The sequence below is a fragment of the Rhodamnia argentea genome, chromosome 1, assembly GCF_020921035.1.
Source record: "Rhodamnia argentea isolate NSW1041297 chromosome 1, ASM2092103v1, whole genome shotgun sequence".
Lineage (NCBI taxonomy): Eukaryota > Viridiplantae > Streptophyta > Magnoliopsida > Myrtales > Myrtaceae > Rhodamnia > Rhodamnia argentea.
In genome coordinates this window covers 36974749-36994690 of record NC_063150.1, presented here as the reverse complement: position 1 = coordinate 36994690, position 19942 = coordinate 36974749, and the positions used below count along the sequence as shown (strand labels likewise).

General features: G+C 39.7%; 2 protein-coding genes across 7 annotated transcripts; both read left to right on the top strand.

The window, feature by feature from the left end:
- Positions 1-1189: 1189 nt before the first annotated feature.
- On the top strand, positions 1190-10580 carry LOC115755100 (protein PSK SIMULATOR 1-like). Of its 3 annotated transcripts, none has more exons than XM_030694384.2 (13): positions 1190-1330; positions 1617-2187; positions 3168-3472; positions 3572-3664; positions 3774-3864; positions 5788-5881; positions 6523-6620; positions 7106-7175; positions 7768-7868; positions 8836-8952; positions 9111-9187; positions 9284-9328; positions 9460-10580. In XM_030694384.2, the coding sequence occupies exons 2-13, from the start codon at positions 1876-1878 to the stop codon at positions 9977-9979; spliced, it is 1923 nt and encodes a 640-aa protein (XP_030550244.1). In that variant the 5' UTR covers positions 1190-1330; positions 1617-1875; the 3' UTR covers positions 9980-10580. The 3 variants fall into 3 exon arrangements, with proteins under 3 accessions (XP_030550244.1, XP_048135010.1, XP_048135014.1); XM_048279053.1 differs by having other exon boundaries at positions 1218-1330; positions 1706-2187; XM_048279057.1 differs by having other exon boundaries at positions 1319-1334; positions 1706-2187.
- An 817-nt stretch (positions 10581-11397) lies between these two features.
- LOC115755099 (probable LRR receptor-like serine/threonine-protein kinase At5g63710) lies at positions 11398-19711 on the top strand. 4 transcript variants are annotated; one of them, XM_048279044.1, is made up of 11 exons: positions 11398-11800; positions 13008-13178; positions 13620-13752; positions 13874-13945; positions 14074-14217; positions 14504-14569; positions 14809-14876; positions 14958-15101; positions 16165-16506; positions 17917-18311; positions 19086-19711. In XM_048279044.1, the coding sequence occupies exons 1-11, from the start codon at positions 11719-11721 to the stop codon at positions 19392-19394; spliced, it is 1926 nt and encodes a 641-aa protein (XP_048135001.1). In that variant the 5' UTR covers positions 11398-11718; the 3' UTR covers positions 19395-19711. The 4 variants fall into 4 exon arrangements, with proteins under 4 accessions (XP_048135001.1, XP_048134997.1, XP_030550239.1 ...); XM_048279040.1 differs by lacking the exon at positions 11398-11800 and adding an exon at positions 11817-12868 and having other exon boundaries at positions 13620-13693; positions 13821-13945; XM_030694379.2 differs by lacking the exon at positions 11398-11800 and adding an exon at positions 11819-12868.
- Positions 19712-19942: the final 231 nt, after the last annotated feature.

The following is a 19942-nucleotide window of genomic DNA, read 5'->3' as shown; positions in this document are numbered from 1 at the left end:
CGCAGTAAAAATTCAATACCTTCACTCAAAGAGAGGACCGTGAAGTCCAAGACCGTCAACATATCCCATTTGATCAATTTTCATTCAAAAGCTTGAGCCAATAAGTCGCGGGCTAGTTAGGATATATTCACGGCTCGAAACCACACAAATTCTCCGATGTGGGACTTTGTTCTAACACTATCCGCACATGTATCTCAACATATCTATCCACCTATCGGTGTGGATAATCATATGTTGATATTGTCGGGACATCCGGCTATCATGGCTCGAATTCGAGCAATTTCCACGTCATCTTCAAGAGAGGACGATGAATTTGGATTAGATGGGTTTGGTGGGGATATGGTGAGGAAAATCGGATCCGACACCTCAAGAGTCCACCTTCCTCGGTAAACCTCAGTGCGAATCGAATCGCATCGCATCGCATGGCGGCTTAGACATACCAAACGGATCCTCTGTAAAAACAAGAGGAGCATTCAAGAAAACCTAAACAAATAAACCCATCCAAAGCTGACTGGTGAGCGTTGAGAAGCCTCCTAATCAGAGCGGAATCTAATCAAAAGATGAAACAAGCGAATGTGATATTTGTGTGGGCCCCCCCACCCATTTCGACTTAAACAAATAAACCCCAGGAAAACAAGGTGGTTGTGGTTGGGCCAAATTTGAAGCTTCTAAAATATTTAGGTTGAAGAGTGTTATTTACCAAACTCAAAAAAAAAAAAAAAAAAACACGAAGGGGGTACTTGAAAGGTCAGCGGAGGACAGGATTGAAACTTTGACCGGTTCCGATATTCAACAAAGTTTAGTTCAGTCCAACCCGGTGGTCTACTAGCCGACGTCTGCTCCTCATCTTTCAACTTTATTTTTCTTCTCTTCTTTTCCTAAACAAGAAGAGCTCCTTCTTCCTTTGCTCAATAATTGATACGTAATAATATAGTTTAATCAATCGACACGGACGATGTCGATGCTCGTTACCTACTTATTGGATTTTTACTGCTTGTTTAAAGCTTGGGGGGCACATTTTTTGGTTGAAGGAAAATGGTGATTGAAAGGGGGATCACTTTCTTGCAAACATCATTTGTCAAATTTTTGATGAGAACATCATTAATAATTGATTTCTGGGCGGGTGGTGACAACGGCAGGCTTTGATCTCTCTGTCTCTCTCTTTCTCTTATTCCACTCTATCTCTTTTCGTCTTCTTCTTCTTCTTCTTCGAAACGTGGGGATCCTCCTGGTTAACTTCTACTGAGAGATCGATTCTCCTCCTCCTCGTCATCCCTCTTTCTCCGAGCAACTCCCAAGTAGATCCACCTCGTCTCCCCCACCTTCCCTGGTTTGTTTCGCCTCCCTCTCTCTCCCTTTTTAACCTCCCTCGCCTCTAATCTTGCGTACGGGCTCGCAGTCATCTGCGGTGTGTGTAATTGCTGAAAAGATTTCCTCCTTCTTTCTTATTCTCCTTTATTTTCCTCCTGTTTACGGGAGCTGCGAATAGTCACCGTGCTGTATTCTTACTGCTGAGGTTTTTGCTTGCCGTTCTTTCTTTTTTTGGTAAGAGTCCCGTGGCGTACACTGTTGACAGTTTGGTGGTTCTTGGTTTGCTTCTTTTTTCCCATTTTCAGCTAAGTTGCGATTCGGAACCCCCGGTGGATGGTCGCTGGTAGTTGTCGGCTCTCCAAAGATTTCTCTTTTATTCCGTGCTCCCCTGCAGTTTACTTTGAAGGCTTGCCGTTCAGAAGAGTGACGTCTGGTTGCGGAGTTTAATTTGTAGACGCTAGAATTGATGCTGATCGACCTCTCCTGAGCTGCGGAAGTGGGTCTTTCGATCCGCCTAATTTTGATAAGAGGAGAGCGAGTTGCTTGTCGTTGGCCTCGGACAAAATGGGAGGGCTTTGTTCCAGGAGCGCTGTTGCTAAGAGTAATCCTTATGCAAACCCAAATGGGGGTTTCAATCATTACAACTATAAGCCCGCTTCGGTTCACCAGTCGAGCGTGCATAGCAATTTGACTCCGCCACAGGTACGTCAGGTCATGGTCAAACAATCGCAGGAAACCAAGCAGTCGCAGGAACCGGCTGCCCCAACCCGTCAGGCGGCCAGTGCAGCTCAATATGGGAACAATGATGATGAATTTTATGATGGGATTCCCAGATACCAGATGCAGAAGTCACGATCAGTAAGGTCTATTGCAAAGGTATTGTGCATCTGTTCGGGCGCATGTGTTGCGGCTTTTTACCATCCTTTTAGTCATCTCTTCGTTGTGCTAACTTTGATCCTATGAGCTAGAATATAATCTCAATGTAAATATCGCCGAGGGCATTTTTTTTGGTTCAATGAAAATGCGTCCTGATGTTCTTGCACCTAACATGGTTGCCTGTGCCGTCCTCTCTGAGAAATGGTTTCAGGTGGCTCCTTGTTTGTACGTGAAAAAAGCTACGTGAATTTATCTGTTTCATACTGCTGACGGATATACTTACTGAATATATTCTATGACCTAAAATTATAGGTAGGCCTGATGGATATTCGTTCTAGTTACATATTGTAATAAGCATGTTCTGTTGGTACCCTCCGGCAATTTTAGTTTGCTGTGTTCTGTAGGATGTAACTTGCTGAGCCTGGAACCCACTTAATAGAGTAATCTAGCATGATCGGAACTATGATAGTCATTTTACAGGTACTTGTTGAAAGCTAAGATGTTGGTAAATAGCTATTATTTGCAACATGTGAAAATACTTAATAGTGGCATTAACAATTCCATGCCAGATAGGAAACCTCGTTATTATACTCCTGCCTTTCTATGATTGTCACCCACTGGGCTTTTTGCCTGTACGAGTGGTGGTGTGATATATCACTTTAGAGTCTCAAAAGTGAAATCGGCTGATTCATATTTTCCTTAAATGGTGTTTGTTCTTAATGGAAGTGCATATGACCCTTAAATTCTGGAATGTTCTCGTAATTTCATGGACTCTTGAAGAAATGAAAAATTTCCCACCCTTCCTTATTTGATCATCGTGTGTGAAAGACTGAAACTGTTTCAATTTGTCCTAACCCTTCTGGGCTGTATGCACATGTTAAGTTTTCCTGTTTCAAGGAAGTAGAGTGGCTCTACTGTCTATTTCCTCTCTTCCTCTTGGTTAATGCCATTCTCTGCACGATGGTGCTTTATTACCGCAGGTTTCAGAGGTTAGCTCCCGTCTAGGCAGAGGGGCAGTGGAAGTCCTGGACAATCTCACTAGTAGCATGACAAATTTGAATCCTGGTGGTGGATTCGCTTCTACAGTGGCAACTAAAGGAAATGAACTCACAATATTATCTTTTGAGGTTGCAAACACTATAGTCAAGGGGTCCAGTCTTATGCAATCCCTTTCCAAGAGAAGTATAAGACATTTGAAGGAAGAGGTGCTTTGTTCAGAAGGTGTTCAGCATCTAATATCTAAAGATGTGGATGAGCTCCTACGAATTGTTGCAATGGACAAGAGGTAGGCCTAGATAGCATAAACTTATTTGAGCATGAGCCTGGCTGATCATTTGTTGGCTCTGGTCATTTACTTGTCAACTTGAACGTATTATTCTCACAGGGAGGAGTTGAAGGTTTTCTCAGGAGAGGTGGTTCGTTTTGGGAACCGCTGCAAAGATCCTCAATGGCATAACTTAAACCGCTACTTTGAGAAGTAACTAAACAGAGGCCATTTTTTCTTTTTGATTTTTGACAGCTCTATTAATTGTATGTATTATAAAACTTAATATTGTTCTTGCGTGCTATTTGTTGTCATCATACAGGATTAGCAGAGAATTAACTCCTCAAAAGCAATTGAAGGAAGAGGCTGAAATGGTGATTCAACAACTGATGACTTTGGTCCAGTATACTGCTGTAAGTATTAAAATTTTTATATCATTTTCACTTTTCTGTCACTTGTAATTTTCATTCATAAGAACAACATTTGATTAAAAGCCATAATCATAAGTTAGAAGTTGGGTTGCCCAGTTCTTGGCTGGTGGATTTAGTGTTCATTATTTTTAGGATTTGACGCACAATTGTCACGAAGTAAAGCGTAAAAGCGAGAAAGAGAAATTGAGACGTGAGATTTTATCCTGGTTCATTCTTAAACTAGGGTTAAGTCCAAATGTAAGATTCCACTACTATTAGCATCTTGCATCTCTCGTTACATCATTCAATTATAAGCCAAAAAGAGTATATATAATAGTAGCTATTCATGAGCTCGAGCCCGAGCCCGAGCCCGAGCCCGAGCCCGAGCCCAAACCACTAATGAAAAATTATGGGCTTAAATCATAAAGGTCCTCTGGATGTGCTTTCCTGTCGTTGGAAAGTATGAACCACACCCCAACAATCATAACGATTGGAAGGAGAAAGCTGGGGTGATTTTGCCGAGCTTTTGTGGTATATTGATATGGGAAGATGAAGGTGGATATAGACCTTCGTATGTACATGGCCTAGAGTACGGATAAGGCTAAATATGGCGTAGAATTTCTCCTGCGAGAGAGAGAAAAAGTCATTGGATGATTTAATAGTTTGGAGAGAGAGGAAGAGAGTTTGTGTTGCTGATCCCACAGTTGACAAAAGGCCATCGATCTTCCTAGTGACATCAACCACAAATCTGTCTGTCTGCCTATCTCTCTCTCTCTCTCACACACACACACACACACAGTAGTCTCACTCTGTGTCTCTCCTAGGTAGTTATTTCATAGAGAGGAGCTGAACTGTGGCCTAGGCATTAATATCATGATACCTTGTTTCTAGCTGCCAATTCCTGGCTGCTATTTTACCATTTGCGTTCTCCTGTAACGTGCCCCCCCCAAAAAAAAAAAAAAAAAATCTCTTTCTTTTGCTGTGTGCGAGTGACCAAATACTCACTGATCGCTTATCGACTAGTAGTAAAATCTGTTTATCTTTTCCTTGGAAAGGTATACTTTCGTCCTTGTATTATGAGCGAGTTCCTTATCCGAATGACTTCTCCATTTTAGTCCATCATCAACTTTCGGCAAATAAAGTTGTTTGTGCAGGGATAAATGGAAAAGTTTTGGCACAAGAAACAAAATCACGAGTGTGAGATTTTGTGAGACTATCGCTAACTGTTTTAAAAGCTTAAGCTATTAGATGAAGACATAGTTTAATATTTAATATTGTATCACTCCCCTCACGCTTAGTCCGGTCTTTTTGCCTAGTACTAAGGTAGTAACCTCCTGCTCCGGTATTATGTGAGATTTTGTAGGATCACCGCTAACTGTTCTAAAAGTTTAAGTTATTAGATGACGGCGTGATTTACTATTTAAATATTCTATCAACGAGGAAGACCTCTAGCTGTGTATATCTTGTATTCACAACATCTCTAGCTCTGGCATATAGTCACTATTGCCCCGTCCCCCTTTTCTCAAATTACCTCGTTTTGGGCTCAGAAAAAATTAGAATCACCTTTGGTGGTCCACTGGGATGATTGCAGTTATGAGTACAGTATTATGTTCTAACACTTACCAATGCAATTTTAAATGCAATCAAATTCATTGATTGAGAAATACACCAACTAGCACTTGCTCTGTAGCCTGCTCTTCTTGGAACCTACATTGTGCCAATAAGATCAATTAATAGAACATATAATCTAAATTGCAACTTTCGTGTGATCGTTTGCCAAAACTCTGATTCCGTTTTTTAATAAGTTTCCTAGAGGATGACTTTACTATCCTCAGACTGTTAGGTTCCAAAGTGTTGCTTCGAGTTTCTGGTTAGGAGATTCAACCTGTATACTGGAATTTCATCATCTGTTTTTCTGGTTTACAGGAGTTATACCATGAACTGCATTCATTGGACAGGTTTGAGCAAGATTATTATCGCAAGCGTCATGAAGAAGATAATTCAAGCACGACACAAAAAGGTGCCTTTTTGACTTTTCTGTCAATGATCACCTTAACTTGAGTCGAGCTTCATGGTCATCAATTTAAAATTCAGCTTCATCGGTGAAAGAGAAAATAGTTTCTTTACTGATGCTGAATTGGATTTGTTGTGAATAGTTTTAGTTCGACGAGCAGTGGCTATTTGCAGATAAATAGAGTATTACTGTTGGAGCGGGACACTGCTTACATGATGATATGTCAATCCTCATAAGGACTATGCTTGATATGAATTTCGGACCTGCTTGGGATAACTTTCCATACTTTTGTAAGCTAAGAGATCTGGGCCTTATAAAGCAATTGGATACATCCTGGTCTTTGTCACTATCTTGTTTTGTTTAAACTGGAAATGTTTTGATTTGCAACCTTGGTGGGTTGCCAACTGGACCAGGAATACTGCTTTGATGGTGGTGACAATCTTATATAGTGGCGGCCAACAGGAACCAAGATAACCTCTCTGGTTTTGCCTATATATGGGCTCCCTGAACATTATTTCTTACTATATTGCTTTGGAAATTTGCAAAGTATACGCACCTCCATTTTGGCATTGCTTAATGGCAGAGTTCTCTTTCCACAGTCTATTACAATCATGTTCTTTTGTTATGTTCATTTTTTCGGTGTGTAGGTGATGGCCTCTCTATTTTGAGAGGAGAACTTAAGAGCCAAAAAAAGCAAGTGAAAAATTTGAAAAAGAAGTCGCTGTGGTCCAGAAGCTTGGAAGAGGTAACTCTAGATTTTTACCACGTGGGAGCTTTGTATAATTTTTCCAACATAAATATGAGTTTACTTTCTGATTCGAGCAAATCCGTCCTTGAATACACCATAACTTAGAGTTATGCATGCATCTTCTGGGAATTCCCGTATGGAACCTTTTAAATTGTTTTTTAGAATGCTTTGCTGCTGTTGGAATGCACATAACTTGCTATTAGGGAATACTTGCCAACTTGCTGGAACTCAGCAGCATCACTTGTTTTTGGTTGGCTTGGATTGTTGGAGGGGAAGTTAGGAGATTCATACACCTGGCCGATAGAATGCTTTCTCATTCTATAATGCTGTTCAACTTTTGAACAAGTAATAGACAGGGATATATTCTAAACAGGGAATTCCTTTTTATCCTTATCCAGGAAAAGAAAAATGCTCTTCTTTCCAGAGGATAATAGAGAGAGAAGTAAATGCAGTTTCTCAGAATATCAAGTATTGTTTTGCAGGTGATGGAAAAGCTTGTTGATATCGTTCATGTCCTGCTTCTGGAAATACATAGTACTGTTGGGACTGCTGGTATGTAAATCGAAAATTGACAATATATACGCTCTTGTAGAAAAATCTTCCCCTTTATTATGTTTAATTTAGCTCAGCACTCATTGCCATTGTCTATTGGTAAGCTATTTTGTCAGACATTTTCCTCTGGTCACCCATTGTAAATTATTCCAGGGTTGATCATTTCCTCTTGTCCTACTTGCCTGGCTTTTCTCTCCTTTTTTTTCTTTCAGAAAAAAATTCCTTGTGCAAATTATCAGGTGTTAAATGAACATCTTTTTCAGCCAAGATGATGTATATAAATGCTTAATTGCGACAACGAGGATGTGGGCAGTATTAGCACAGTTATTGGTGTGTGAAGTTGTAGTTTGTCAAAGAGAAAATTCTATTTTCATACAGAAAAAGTCTTAAAACCTTCCAAATGGATCCACACCTGTAGGAGCAGAAGAATTACCCACAATGCTTTTGATGAATAATGATGTTTCTGGTGGCTCAGCTTTGAATCAGACATGCATTTAGTATTTTTCTTGTTGGAAAACAAGTACCGTGGACGTTGTTTCTGCACGACTGTAAAAGTGCGGTATTTATGATAGTACTGTCTGTCATTTTGCAGATGCTCATGTACCAGCAAAACCATCCATGAGCAATACAAAACTGGGACCTGCTGGCCTATCCTTGCATTATGCAAATATTATTGTCCAAATTGATACTCTTGTAAGTTTTCTTCTTTGGATATACGATCAGGCTGGTGGCATAATGTTACTTAAGTTGAAGGTTGCAAGGTGTTATTCAATGGCATCTAAAATTTGCTTTCTTAGCGCTGTGAATATGTGAAAGTTATCGATCAGATATTTTCTTCTTTTCGGCAAAAGATTGTTCAAGATGACAAGAACTTTAGATAGATAAGGGTCATGGTATCCAAATTTCTTAAATGATGCAGATACGGAAAATAATTCAGTTGTATATTTGGTACAGCAACATTTTCTTTGGCAGAAAAGATACATCTTGTTCATTCTGTGGTTATCCAGTAGAACAGGTAGTCTTTTTCATTAATCCATTCAGATTCATCTTTGATTTTTTCTCATGAAATTTCTGGTATTCAAATGTTTATAGGCGCCACCTGTAACTGCTACAAATTTTCAATTGGTAATTTTTCCGAATTAAGGATTGCATATCAGTTGGCTCCAAGAAATCATTAGACCTATGGCCATATGCTCGCTGTTTTCTGTTTGGATACTTTATTCACTGTTCTTGACATATTGTTGTCAAAGCTGTTGTGGAAAAACAAATAAACTTAAGTTGACAGCAAGTCTAGCAAGCTTTGGGATATTCATACTCCCAAGTTTTTGAAGAAAATATGATGAAATTGGTTCTATTATTTTGTGCTTATCTGTTTATTGAAGTGAAACATAGATGACCATCATTTCATAGATGAAGTAGAATCCCTTGCCACCAGGTTATTGTGGATTAATGCGAGTCCATGGAGCAGGTCTTCCAAACTCCATGATCTCACTGTCTTTGGAAGAAAGTAAATGAAATTGTTACGGTTGCCTTAAAACTGTGTTGATCTGGAGTATTGGCTGAGAAAGACGCACTATTCTTTGAAATTATCAATTGAACTATGATATAGTGTAGATCACATGTTTGAATCTATTTACAGAGCATACTTTGATCCAATCAGGTAGCTCGATCCAGCTCTATGCCATCCAGCCTGAGGGATTCTTTGTATCAGAGTTTGCCACCTAGTATAAAGTCGGCATTGCGCTCCAGAATTTGTTCTTTTCATGTCAAAGAAGAGGTATAATCTCATAATCAATCATTCTTTTCTCGTTCAAGAAACTTAACACATTCTGCTTTCTATTGATCCAAATAGTAATTTCGAAGTCCATTTCTCGAGCTTCTTCCGCTGATTAGGAAATGCTTTGAGATGGTTCTATATAACTTGTCTCTGTTCAGCTCTCTGTTGCAGACATCAAAGCTGAGATGGAGAAGACTCTGCAGTGGCTTGTTCCAATGGCCACAAACACAGCGAAGTAAGATGGCCAGTATATCCGCACCACCTACCTCAATGCATTCAAGCTTGCCTTTGTTTCTTCTGATATTTCTGTCTTTATTTTTGATTGGAGCAGAGCTCATCATGGTTTCGGATGGGTCGGTGAATGGGCTAATACTGGGTCAGTTAGCTTGTCAGCACATTCTGTATTTCTTAACCACCCCTTCCACCCAACCACTACCACTGCAAAAATTAACAAAAGAACTCCATAGTGGTAACCTCAAAAATAGATGATGTGGTGTCTTATTGCAGGTCTGAGTTAAACAGGAAGCCAACTGGACCTACAGACGTCATTCAGATTGAAACACTCTACCATGCAGATAAGGATAAAACTGAGTCCTATATCCTTGAACAACTTTTGTGGCTCCACCATTTGGTTAGTAAATCAAAGAATTCTGCAAACACTGGTGGCTCGAGGTCTCCCATTAAATCCCCAAACCATCTGTCCCTGGAGAAATCGAGCAATGAGGTTAAAGACGAGTCTGCCAAAACCTGCGCGCCTTTACTGACCGCTGAAGACTTAAAGATGTTACAAGACATAAGTAAGAAAAAAAGACGGTTGGGAATTAGTAAGAGCCAGGATTTTGACACCTTCAAGGCTGGTTTGAAGAAGCATGACAGATTGAGCAAGAGTAGCAATTATTCCCCAGCTAGGGAGAGTAAGGAGTCTCTTCCATTGAAACGGCTCTCTTCAGGAATTCCGGTTATAGATTTTGTTATCGATAAGCAAAAGGCCTTGGATGTCATTGATAGAGTCAACGAATTTAGATGATTCAAAGGGATTCACATCCCTCTTGATAAAGTAAAACAGCCTATAGAGAGAGAGACATGGTTGTCCCACGTCCTGCTCTTGTCTACCACTGTGTACATAGAGTTCTGGAATGCAGCGATCCCACAGCATCCCCGGTAGATGGAGGTTTTCTTGCCATACATTCTGCTTCAAAGAATTGGGGGAATGTTTGCAGTCTCTGTCGCTCGAAAGTTCCTCCTATGACATGGTGGCAACACAGGTACGCTTTGGAAGCTGGGGAGATGTGGCTGGGAGGATGTGAAAGGGAGGTGATTCACAGCGTAGTTTGAGAACGTAGTGAAAAGAATACGTGATATTCTTTAGGTGTCTGTACAGAGAGTGGGAGTCATCTGTTCAAATTTTTCATCTTGGGTTGTATGGAGTTTCTCTTTTTGGGGTTTGCGTCCGCATTCCTTCAGTCTCCTCTGTCCTACTTTGGCGGTTTCTTTTTATTTCTTGTGTTTCTTTCTCTTGTCCTTGTAATTCTTTGTATGGCTTGAACATGTAAAGTTGTAGTACGACATGAACTCTATTTGTGAACTAAATACAGCATTAAATCGCTTAGAGAATCTTTTGTTCTAAGCATGTTGGTGTCGAGTGTTTTCTGCACTCCCCTCTTCTCAGAACTCTAGCAATCCGGTGCAAGTTGGAACATGAAACAAGAACAGTCTCAATTACCTCGCAGGTTTCCTCATCCCCACTCTCGTGACTCGATTTCTCTTGGCCCATTTGTTGGTGTTCAAAGGTGATACGAGACTTTTTATCACACTGATCCACTTACTTGATCATTGTCTGCTTGCCCGCTATTTTTGGCGGCAGAAATTGAGGTAAGGATGGCTGTGCAAACAACATTGAGATGAACAAAAGGGGTGTTTGGTCAAACTGGGAAATCATGCGACCGAAACAATACAAAAACTGACAACAATGGAGCGGTCTTTTCATGCAAAGTACGTTATGGTGGTGGTGCGTCCCGCCACACTTGGTCGCTCAAAGCGCATTCAGGTAGCAGCACCACTACTTTCATTCCATGTCCTTATTCTGGAAAGTGTCTGTTCGCTTGTGCTGCCCCTGTTTCTCCTTTTTGACCTGCAAAGACAAGACCTTTCCCAGTTTAGTTTGTTTTTATCCGCCATCGATGAGAGAATATTCTATAATTTCAATACGAACTAGGGAAAGTACCGCATTCGCGGTGTAGAAAATGCATTAAAAGTAATGTTTTTTCAGGACTTTGTGTTATTTTTTCCATCATGTATAGATACGTGATTGATTTTCCGAGTATGGAAAATGCATTCTCGTGTAAAGCAGAGCAGTCTGCAAAGCAGGGAATAGGAATTATCTAAGTGGGTGACTGGGAATTGGAGGCTTCTGTGAGGTCTATTCATCTCTCTCTCTCTCTCTCTCTCTCTCTCAGCATCTGCATTGCCAAAAAGCAATGCAAAAGGATAATGTGAATCTTTAATTGCAATTATCACATCACTTAAAGCTGAGCAGAGAGGGAGGCCCATTAGGTAGTGGGATTCTCATTCGCAATTCCACCACCCCATTTGATCAAAGAGAATTAGCTTTGCTTATTCTCTGTTCCATTGCCAAATTGACCCTCCTCTCAATTCCTCCCCAGCCCCCTCCTCCTTTTCTTTTACCTTTGCCCCTCATATGCTTTGTGGGTCCCTTGCCCTTGCACTAAATCACATGATTTTCATTGTCATCATGGCGATTATAATATGCACCATTTTCTCCTTCATCTCCTCACTCTGCTACCTTATCTTGATACATGCTGGGTTACTAAAGTCATGGGTGTATCAGGCAAGTTTGGGACTTTCCTTTTGTTTTGTTCTCTTCTGATTAATATTTCATTTGGGTTGTTGATGTTCTTCTTCTTTTGTTCCTAATTATCATTGCCAACTCGCTTGTGTGCGCAAAGTGGAAACTTGTTTGATTGTAACTGATTTTGTCCTGATAGTTGGCACTTCTTCCTCTTCCATGGGTTCTTTCCTTTGCCCCCTAAATTAAATTTTTTCCTTAAAGAAATATTTCTGATTGTCTGGGATGGTTCTTGAGGTGCTGTTGCTCGTCCTTATTATTCCGTCCTCAGTGCCTGTAGCTGCAGGATAACGGTTCCTATTGATTGTATTGCATCGACTTACACATGATTTATGAGCTCAACTATTGCTGTAAACATCTCTGGTATTAGAGTGTGAAGTATCAAAACGACCTGCTTGCTCTTTTTTTTTTTTTATAATCCAACATCAACATTCTTCATTAAATGACTGGTCTTGATGCCGTAGACTCACTATAAAAATAATGTGCCATTCATGTCAGGAAGGAATAATGGTATGGAGAGCCGATAGATGGTCCACGTGGTCCCCATGTTCATAACAGTCATTACATTTTTTGAATGGAGTATATCACATGAGGGAATGAAAAAACTGGCCAGACAGGGCAGTCCCTTGGAAGCAATCCACTTAATATTAGAGAGATACCTCGGAAAACCTTCGTTGTGCTGTTTTATGTCAATACCATGTTTACTAGTTTATGAATGAAAGGTTTAGATGAAGTATCAGGAACATGTCTCCGGATAAAATAATCCCATAATTACCGAGAAGCCTTGATGTTGATTCGTAGGTGAGAGCGAGGGCACAATTTTCTTTCATAAGTTCTATCTTTTCAGCAATAGTTGGGTCCCTGAGAGTTCAGAATTCCAGTTTATGAAACATATCAATTGAAAAAATCTCGTCAGAAGGGTGCAGCAATATGAATCACTTGATCAGAACGTCATGTACCAAAAACAGTTCGTTTTTTGTGGTTTCTCATCTGGTAAGAGTAATATGAAAGCAAGTGAGAGTGAGACTTTTCTCTTGGCATCGTGCTCAGGTATGTGCAATACTTGTTCGTGTACATACACAGAAGCGAGTTTTCTTATTTTGATTTTGTGTAAGGTGATGTGACTCATATCTGTTTGTATGTATATTTGATGTTTTAGCATAACCATGGCATATTTTCTTCTGGTTAGAATTATCAAAAGGACGCAAGAAGTTACTGGCTGAAAGTTTGGAAGCCAAAGGCCATCATATGGGTGGAACTTTTCTCAATCATCATGCTTATTTAAAGCAAATCATTTTCTCTTTTATAGTCCTCATCTTGTTAAACGACAGCCATTCATCCAATGGACCCAACGTTGAAGGTACCATTAAATTCTTCTTGCTCTCTTTCACCTATGTAAAGCTATAAACTAATTCTAGAAAAGTATTGACGGACGACTAAAATTGATGGAATACATAGTTTTACTCTCGGTGTGCCTCATAGGTGCTCCCCCACTGCCACTTTCTGATTTACCAGAGATTAACTTAACAGCTCACTGATACTGGCTCACTTAGTGAGATGGTGTTGTGGTGCTGAAATCTGTCGTTGATTAGGAGATCTAATTTGTGCTGTACACACTATCAATGGAATCAACCTTTGTCACTACTCATATGTTCTTATTGCTGTATTTAGTAACTCTAAAAAATGAAAATGAGAGACTTCTTTTGCTCTTGAAATGAGGAAATTGTCATCATTTGCTTTCTGTGCTAGTAACAACTGAACAAAAACTCTTATCATATGTCTGTTTTTTCCTAATATTCAGGCGAGGCTCTCATTGAAGTCCTGAAAAGCCTCAATGATACTAATCACCGCATCAGGGATTGGGATGACCACCTGGTGAGCCCATGCTTCAGTTGGTCTCATGTCAGCTGTCCATATGGACATGTCAATATACTGTAAGTCCAACATAAAATGTACCACCGATCTGCTTGTGAAAGTCCTTCCTATTTCATTACATTGCCAGGTGAAAATGCAGATTAACGGATCTAAATCTGTGCTTAACTTTCTGATTGGCAGGAGCCTCGACTCAATTGGATTTTCAGGAACTCTCTCTCCTGCAATTACCAAGCTAAAGTATTTGGTCAACTTGTAAGTGATCCTTGATGGACGACACTGCATATATTTTTTTAAATTTTAGTGTTTAGTATTTTTGAACTCATTATCCAGCCTTTTCTTTCCATAAATAAGGGATGTGCTAAATTTTATGCTTCCTGCAGGGCATTACAGAACAATAACCTGTCAGGTGTGCTACCCGATTTCCTGGGTAACATGGTGTACCTACAGAATCTAAATCTGGCGAATAACCAGTTCAATGGAACTATACCTGCCTCCTGGGGTCAACTTTCCAATCTAAAGCATTTGTAAGGGGTCTTTCCAGAAACTAAATGCCATTGCTTAATTCTACCCCTGGAAAATGAATAAAAGGATTCACATGTTAATTTGAAGTTCCTAGAAAGATATTATGACATAATTCTGATTTAGAAACTCCCAAATTGGAATTTCTCATGTTTCAATGTATTAAATGAAGGTTAGGCTTCAGTCAATCCTTTAATATTTGCCATGGTGTCAGGAATGGTTTCAGATGTATGATTTCCTCTTAATTTGGAAATGCCTTTGACATCACTGACCTTTTCTTTGGTTCAATAGGGATCTCTCGTCCAATAACTTGATGGGAAAGATCCCCATGCAACTCTTCTCGGTTCCAACATACAAGTAAGTTTCACTAGACTTTTAACCTTCATGTCTGTTAAAAGTAGTATCTTATTTTAACCCAAAAATGAGCTCCTCTATTTACATAAATTAGTTACCATGTAAAGTCAGATTAAGACAGGGTAGAAATCGGCATGGCATTGGTGTGGCTTCTCATCAGACTGGAAATTTTATGCTTGAATGCTATGATTATTTGAGATATGTTTGATGTTTAAGTCAGCTAACTTGGTCTTTCTTGTCAGTTTCACCGGAACAAAACTCATTTGTGGCTCTAGCTGGGGTCAACCTTGTGTAAAATCACCGCTTCCAGGTTGTGGCTTTCTTGTTATAATTTCAATTTTATTCTGCTAATAAATTGGTAGTTTAGAATCTGATTCAGAACAATTGGCAGCTTCAAGTGGAAAGTCGAAACTTGGAGTTGCTGTAGCTTTTGCCAGTTGTGGTGCATTTGCACTTTTGTGTCTGGGGGCTATCTTTGCATACTGGTGCCATCAAATGTCCAAGTCCAAACATGACCTGTTTGTGGATGTAGCAGGTTTTTACCTTGATATCTGATATCATACTTGACTCTTTTCACTGCCTGATTGAGTATGTCATAGGCCATCCCACAATCGATGGGTTGTTTTCCAATTAATTCCTTCTTGTTTGTAAGTTTTACCAATTATTTCTCTTTTAGTTTAAAGCTGTTAGATTCACCAGTTGAAATAGGTAAGAGAGATGAGTTAAATGACAGACAGCAGTTTGAGGAAAAATGTCTGATGTTGTCTTCCTAAATGCTGGGCAAACCTCTTACTCTGATTTCTTTCTGCCGATAGTGTTCAATGCAAATAAATGTATATTTTTGTTCAAACTTCCCTTTAAGGCTAGACAATTCCTAGTCTTAAGTTATAAACCACTTTTTGTCTCCAGTTGCTATTTACATATGTATTCTGAAAGCACTTGGAGAGAGGTCGGATTACTGTTCATCTAAACACAAGGACCCGTGATGTGTTATAATTGGTGAGAAAAACTGGAAAAAGGGAAGGAAGGAGACTTGGATGAAAAAGATGAAACATAAAAAAGTGAGAGTAAATCCCATCTTTAGGGAGAAGAAGCCCCATAAACATGCACTGGATTAGATGGTAATTGTTGTATATGGGAATCACTCTGCGACTTTCTTTATTCACAGTAAATTGGAAGAGGAGTAAGGTAAATAGTGGAGCATGATAGTAAGGAAATGAATACTTTTGTCTTCAGTAGGAGTTGAAATCTCTAGAGCTCCGAATGGTGTCATCTTCTGTTCAGATGAAAGTTTCCTTTGATGAACACGATTCACTGATCTTTGGACCGTGATTCTGGTACCATCACACTATTCTAAATATGGAATGACAAGAAATCAAGAGGAAGGGGTTGCCTTAAGGGCTTGGGCTAAGCGAAAGCATCTTCAAATGCCTTCCATGCTTCCATTTTTACTATCACGAGGAATGAGCTCTGCAAGGAGCTCGTTGTTTTTCTGTATCTTTATTATTAAGATGGTTGTAGCTGATATATGAGAGTCCCTTCATATATACTGTTGGCATCTTAATGTAAATTACTGACTAGCAGTTCCAATTGTCCAGGTGAAGATGAACGAAAAATTTCTTTTGCTCAAGTGAGGAGATTTTCTTGGCGTGAAATTGAACTTGCTGCCGATAATTTCAGTGAAAACAACATAATTGGACAAGGAGGCTTTGGCAAAGTTTACAGAGGTGTTCTCTCGGACAGTACAAAGGTTGCCGTTAAAAGACTTACCGACCACAACAATCCTGGTGGAGAGGCTGCATTCCTGAGGGAAGTTGAGCTTATTAGCGTTGCAGTTCACCGTAACCTTCTTCGTTTGATTGGTTTCTGCACAACCTACTCGGAGAGGATACTTGTTTATCCCTACATGAAAAATCTTAGCGTTGCATACCACCTGAGAGGTACTTCACTTAGACTTATTCTACTGATTCTCAAAGTCCTTATGAGGTATACTGAAATTTTGTAGTAGATTGATCATTGTTTGCAGGCCTACTTCTCTGGAAAGGTATTTTGAGGCTGCCAATTTTCACTTTATTGTTAATTCAATCTTGTGCAACTTCATTAATGTTTATACCATCTTTGATAGTAGTCTAATGTGTGTGGGACAGTACCAAGATGCGAGGAAATTTCTATTAAAGATTAGTGTGAAATTAGACGGATGGCTAAACTGCATCAAGTATTCTTACTCTTTTTGTTAGTACTCTGACATGCCTACTAATATCGGAACAAGAAGACTCTAATGACGAAGATATATTTGAATAGGCAGAAGCCTCTAGTATCTACAAAACTCACTAAGCTACGCAAATCATGTTTGTAGTTTCTGAATCTGCTGTTAGAGAAAGCATTTGTAACTCCAGATTTCTTAGGTACCTCAGTTAAGACAGTCACTCTCTCACAATGGTGTCTTTCGAGACTTCGGTGGACCACAAAAAGTACTCTACTCTGTCTGTTGCAACTTGCAAACCCTTCTGGTGTCCCATTCTACGACCATCAACATGATATGACGCACTTTCTACCATCTCTATCTGGATTTCCTCGTCATGTGTTGAATGTTGATTTTATTCAGCTATCCTGCATGTAAGTTAATGGGACTGCTTAGTTCTTTCTCATACATCAGTTCACAAGAACTTAAGCTGGAGGTGTTTCATCCGCATAAATTGAGTAAGCTATCATTGTAGTTCCACATGGTTGTGGGGTCATATCTTATATAGGCTATAGGAAAGTACCAAATCCTGAAAAATCAGACGTTGAAAGCAAGTGTCCATTTTACAGATTGTGAGGTTACACTAGCAAGTGAGTATATTTGAGCATCTTTAAATAACGATAGATTCATCTGAGGAAGATTGTGAGTTTTACCTTAATAAACCCAGTGTTCTTTGCTCTTATCTTATAATATAAAGCACGAACACTCCTATACCTGGTGCACTTGGATTTTTGGAACAACTATTAGCAGTCCTTCCCAAAATACAATCAGCATAATCTACTAACACAGAGCATGCTTGTTGAAAGGGTGGATAAAAATTACTTGCTGTTGAACAAGCCAATATTGGAAACCCCAATCCCCCACAAAAAAAAAAAAAAAAGAAAGGAACAAGCCAATAATTTTTTTTTTTGGCTCTAGTATTAGCTTGTTATTATGAAATGCTCTTAATTCTTCCTCATTAGTTTTTTTTGGTCCGACTTCCACAGTAGTTTACTGGCAATAGTCTGTGCCAAATTTGATCTGATCTCTATTTAGTGTTCCTCTCATTATTGCTATACTGGCCTGGCCGCACTCTCTTACTATGTACTGTACTGAATGAACGAGACAGATTTAAAACCAGGAGAGAAAGGGTTGGACTGGCCAACGAGGAAGCGCATAGCTTTTGGAGCGGCTCATGGCTTGGAGTATCTTCATGAACATTGTAATCCTAAGATTATACATCGTGATCTAAAGGCTGCAAATATCCTCTTGGATGACGATTTCGAAGCCGTTCTTGGTGATTTTGGACTGGCTAAGCTGGTTGATCCAAGAGTGACTCAAGTTACTACACAAATAAGAGGTACAATGGGTCACATTGCGCCAGAGTACTTGTCCACTGGAAAGTCATCAGAGAAGACAGATGTTTTTGGCTATGGTATAACACTTCTCGAACTTGTAACTGGTCAGCGCGCGATTGACTTTTCTCGGCTCGAGGAGGAGGAGGATGTTCTTTTGCTTGATCACGTAAGATTTCTTTTTGCAGATTTTCGATCTTCTTTGCTGAAATCCAAATGACAGAAAATTGAGGAAGAAATGGCAGACACATGACGTTTGTTTTATCGCTTTTCGAATTGAACACTTGAAAATGCCAAAGGAGGTAGAGAACTGATTTTGGTAGGGATGAGCAGATATTAAGGTTCACTGAATGATTGGTGCAGAACAGAGCCCTCATTGTCTAGATAAATTATTATATTTTCGTGGAACTGGATAAAGCACCTTCGCAGAGCATATCTTATAAGTTTCAATATTTGTACTGCCTGAAATGTGAGTCAATCATCTGTGTCTGCTGTATAAATGGTACACAACATTTCCAATGTAGGCTCAGATACCTTCTGTTTTCTGATGAAGACATGGCATGTTGAATGCTGAAAGCATTCACATCAGACATATTTTGTAAGACCTCAAAGGTAGAACTATCAAGACAAGTTTTAATGCGGAATATTAAATCAAAACAACTGGTTTAGCATAAAATTTTGCAACCACTGTTGTAGCCTAAGCAAGAGCTACTGCAATAGAGAAGTTGTCACTAGATTGCTTAATCGAGTCTCATACAGCGGCTCCTGGCTGAATTTCCATAGTTTGAATTAGCAAATTAGTATCCTTTACGCATATTTCTTCGTGAGAATTGGGAACCCATCTGCTGCATGTGGATAGGTGAAAATTGGACCTATATGAGCTTTAGTTGTTTCCTCTGCTTCTTAACCAGAATGACAATAACTGAAGATGTGGTTTTGACAGAGCAAGAAGCTGCTGAGAGAAAACAGGCTCCAAGACATGGTAGATCGCAATCTGTCTATGTATGAAGCGAAAGAAGTCGAGACCATCATCCAAGTGGCATTGCTTTGTGCACAAGGGACCCCTGAGGACCGTCCCACAATGGCAGAAGTTGTAAACATGCTTCGAGGGGTTGGCCTATCAGAGAGATGGGCTCGGTGGGAGCGACATGAAGAGGAAAGGAACAAGCAATCCTTGTTCACGTCTCACCCTTTCCCTTGGGCTGAAGACACCACTCAACTCGAAGCCATCCAATTGTCGAAAGCAAGGTAGGACCGGTTTTGAACAGAACCTTTCAAGTTAGAAAAGAGTAGCAACATATCGACCATTATATGGTAAATCGATATACAGATCCCGGGAGCATAATGTCTCAATTTTGTCGTTTATTGGCTAGTACCTGCATGTGCTAGAATTTCTACCCGATACAATAGCATGTCTTCATGAATGATCCTAGTATGTTTGTTTAGCGCATGACAAAACACTGCCTTTTTGCCACTCTTTGGTGTTGCTAATAGTGAAGTTACCGTCTAGAGGAAACAAAAATGGATATGCTTCCATTTGCATCAGGAGTATGTACATTCTTTTTGCCATTTCTACAGTGTGTACATTGTCTTTTTCCATTTTGTAGCGATATGTTAAATGACATGACAAACTCTTATCGCCACGGTAATATAAACAGGTGGACTTAATTTTATTGGCCTACCAAAGGAGGAACATGCAAAGCACGCTCTAAAAGTGCTCGGTAACTGTCTATTTTCGAAAGGAAAGGCTCAATCAATGGGATCTGGCGTTACCAAAAGTCACCTTCATCCAGCCAAAAA

Excerpts from the sequence above, each read along its gene's own strand:
- LOC115755100 (XM_030694384.2), top strand. The coding sequence starts at position 1,876 with ATGGGAGGGCTTTGTTCCAGGAGCGCTGTTGCTAAGAGTAATCCTTAT. Across the intron at positions 3,473-3,571 it reads ATTGTTGCAATGGACAAGAG|GGAGGAGTTGAAGGTTTTCT; the intron begins GTAGGCCTAGAT and ends TTATTCTCACAG. Across the intron at positions 6,621-7,105 it reads GGTCCAGAAGCTTGGAAGAG|GTGATGGAAAAGCTTGTTGA; the intron begins GTAACTCTAGAT and ends ATTGTTTTGCAG.
- LOC115755099 (XM_030694379.2), top strand. The coding sequence starts at position 12,772 with ATGTACCAAAAACAGTTCGTTTTTTGTGGTTTCTCATCTGGTAAGAGT. Across the intron at positions 13,946-14,073 it reads CTAAAGTATTTGGTCAACTT|GGCATTACAGAACAATAACC; the intron begins GTAAGTGATCCT and ends TGCTTCCTGCAG. Across the intron at positions 14,570-14,808 it reads TTCTCGGTTCCAACATACAA|TTTCACCGGAACAAAACTCA; the intron begins GTAAGTTTCACT and ends CTTTCTTGTCAG.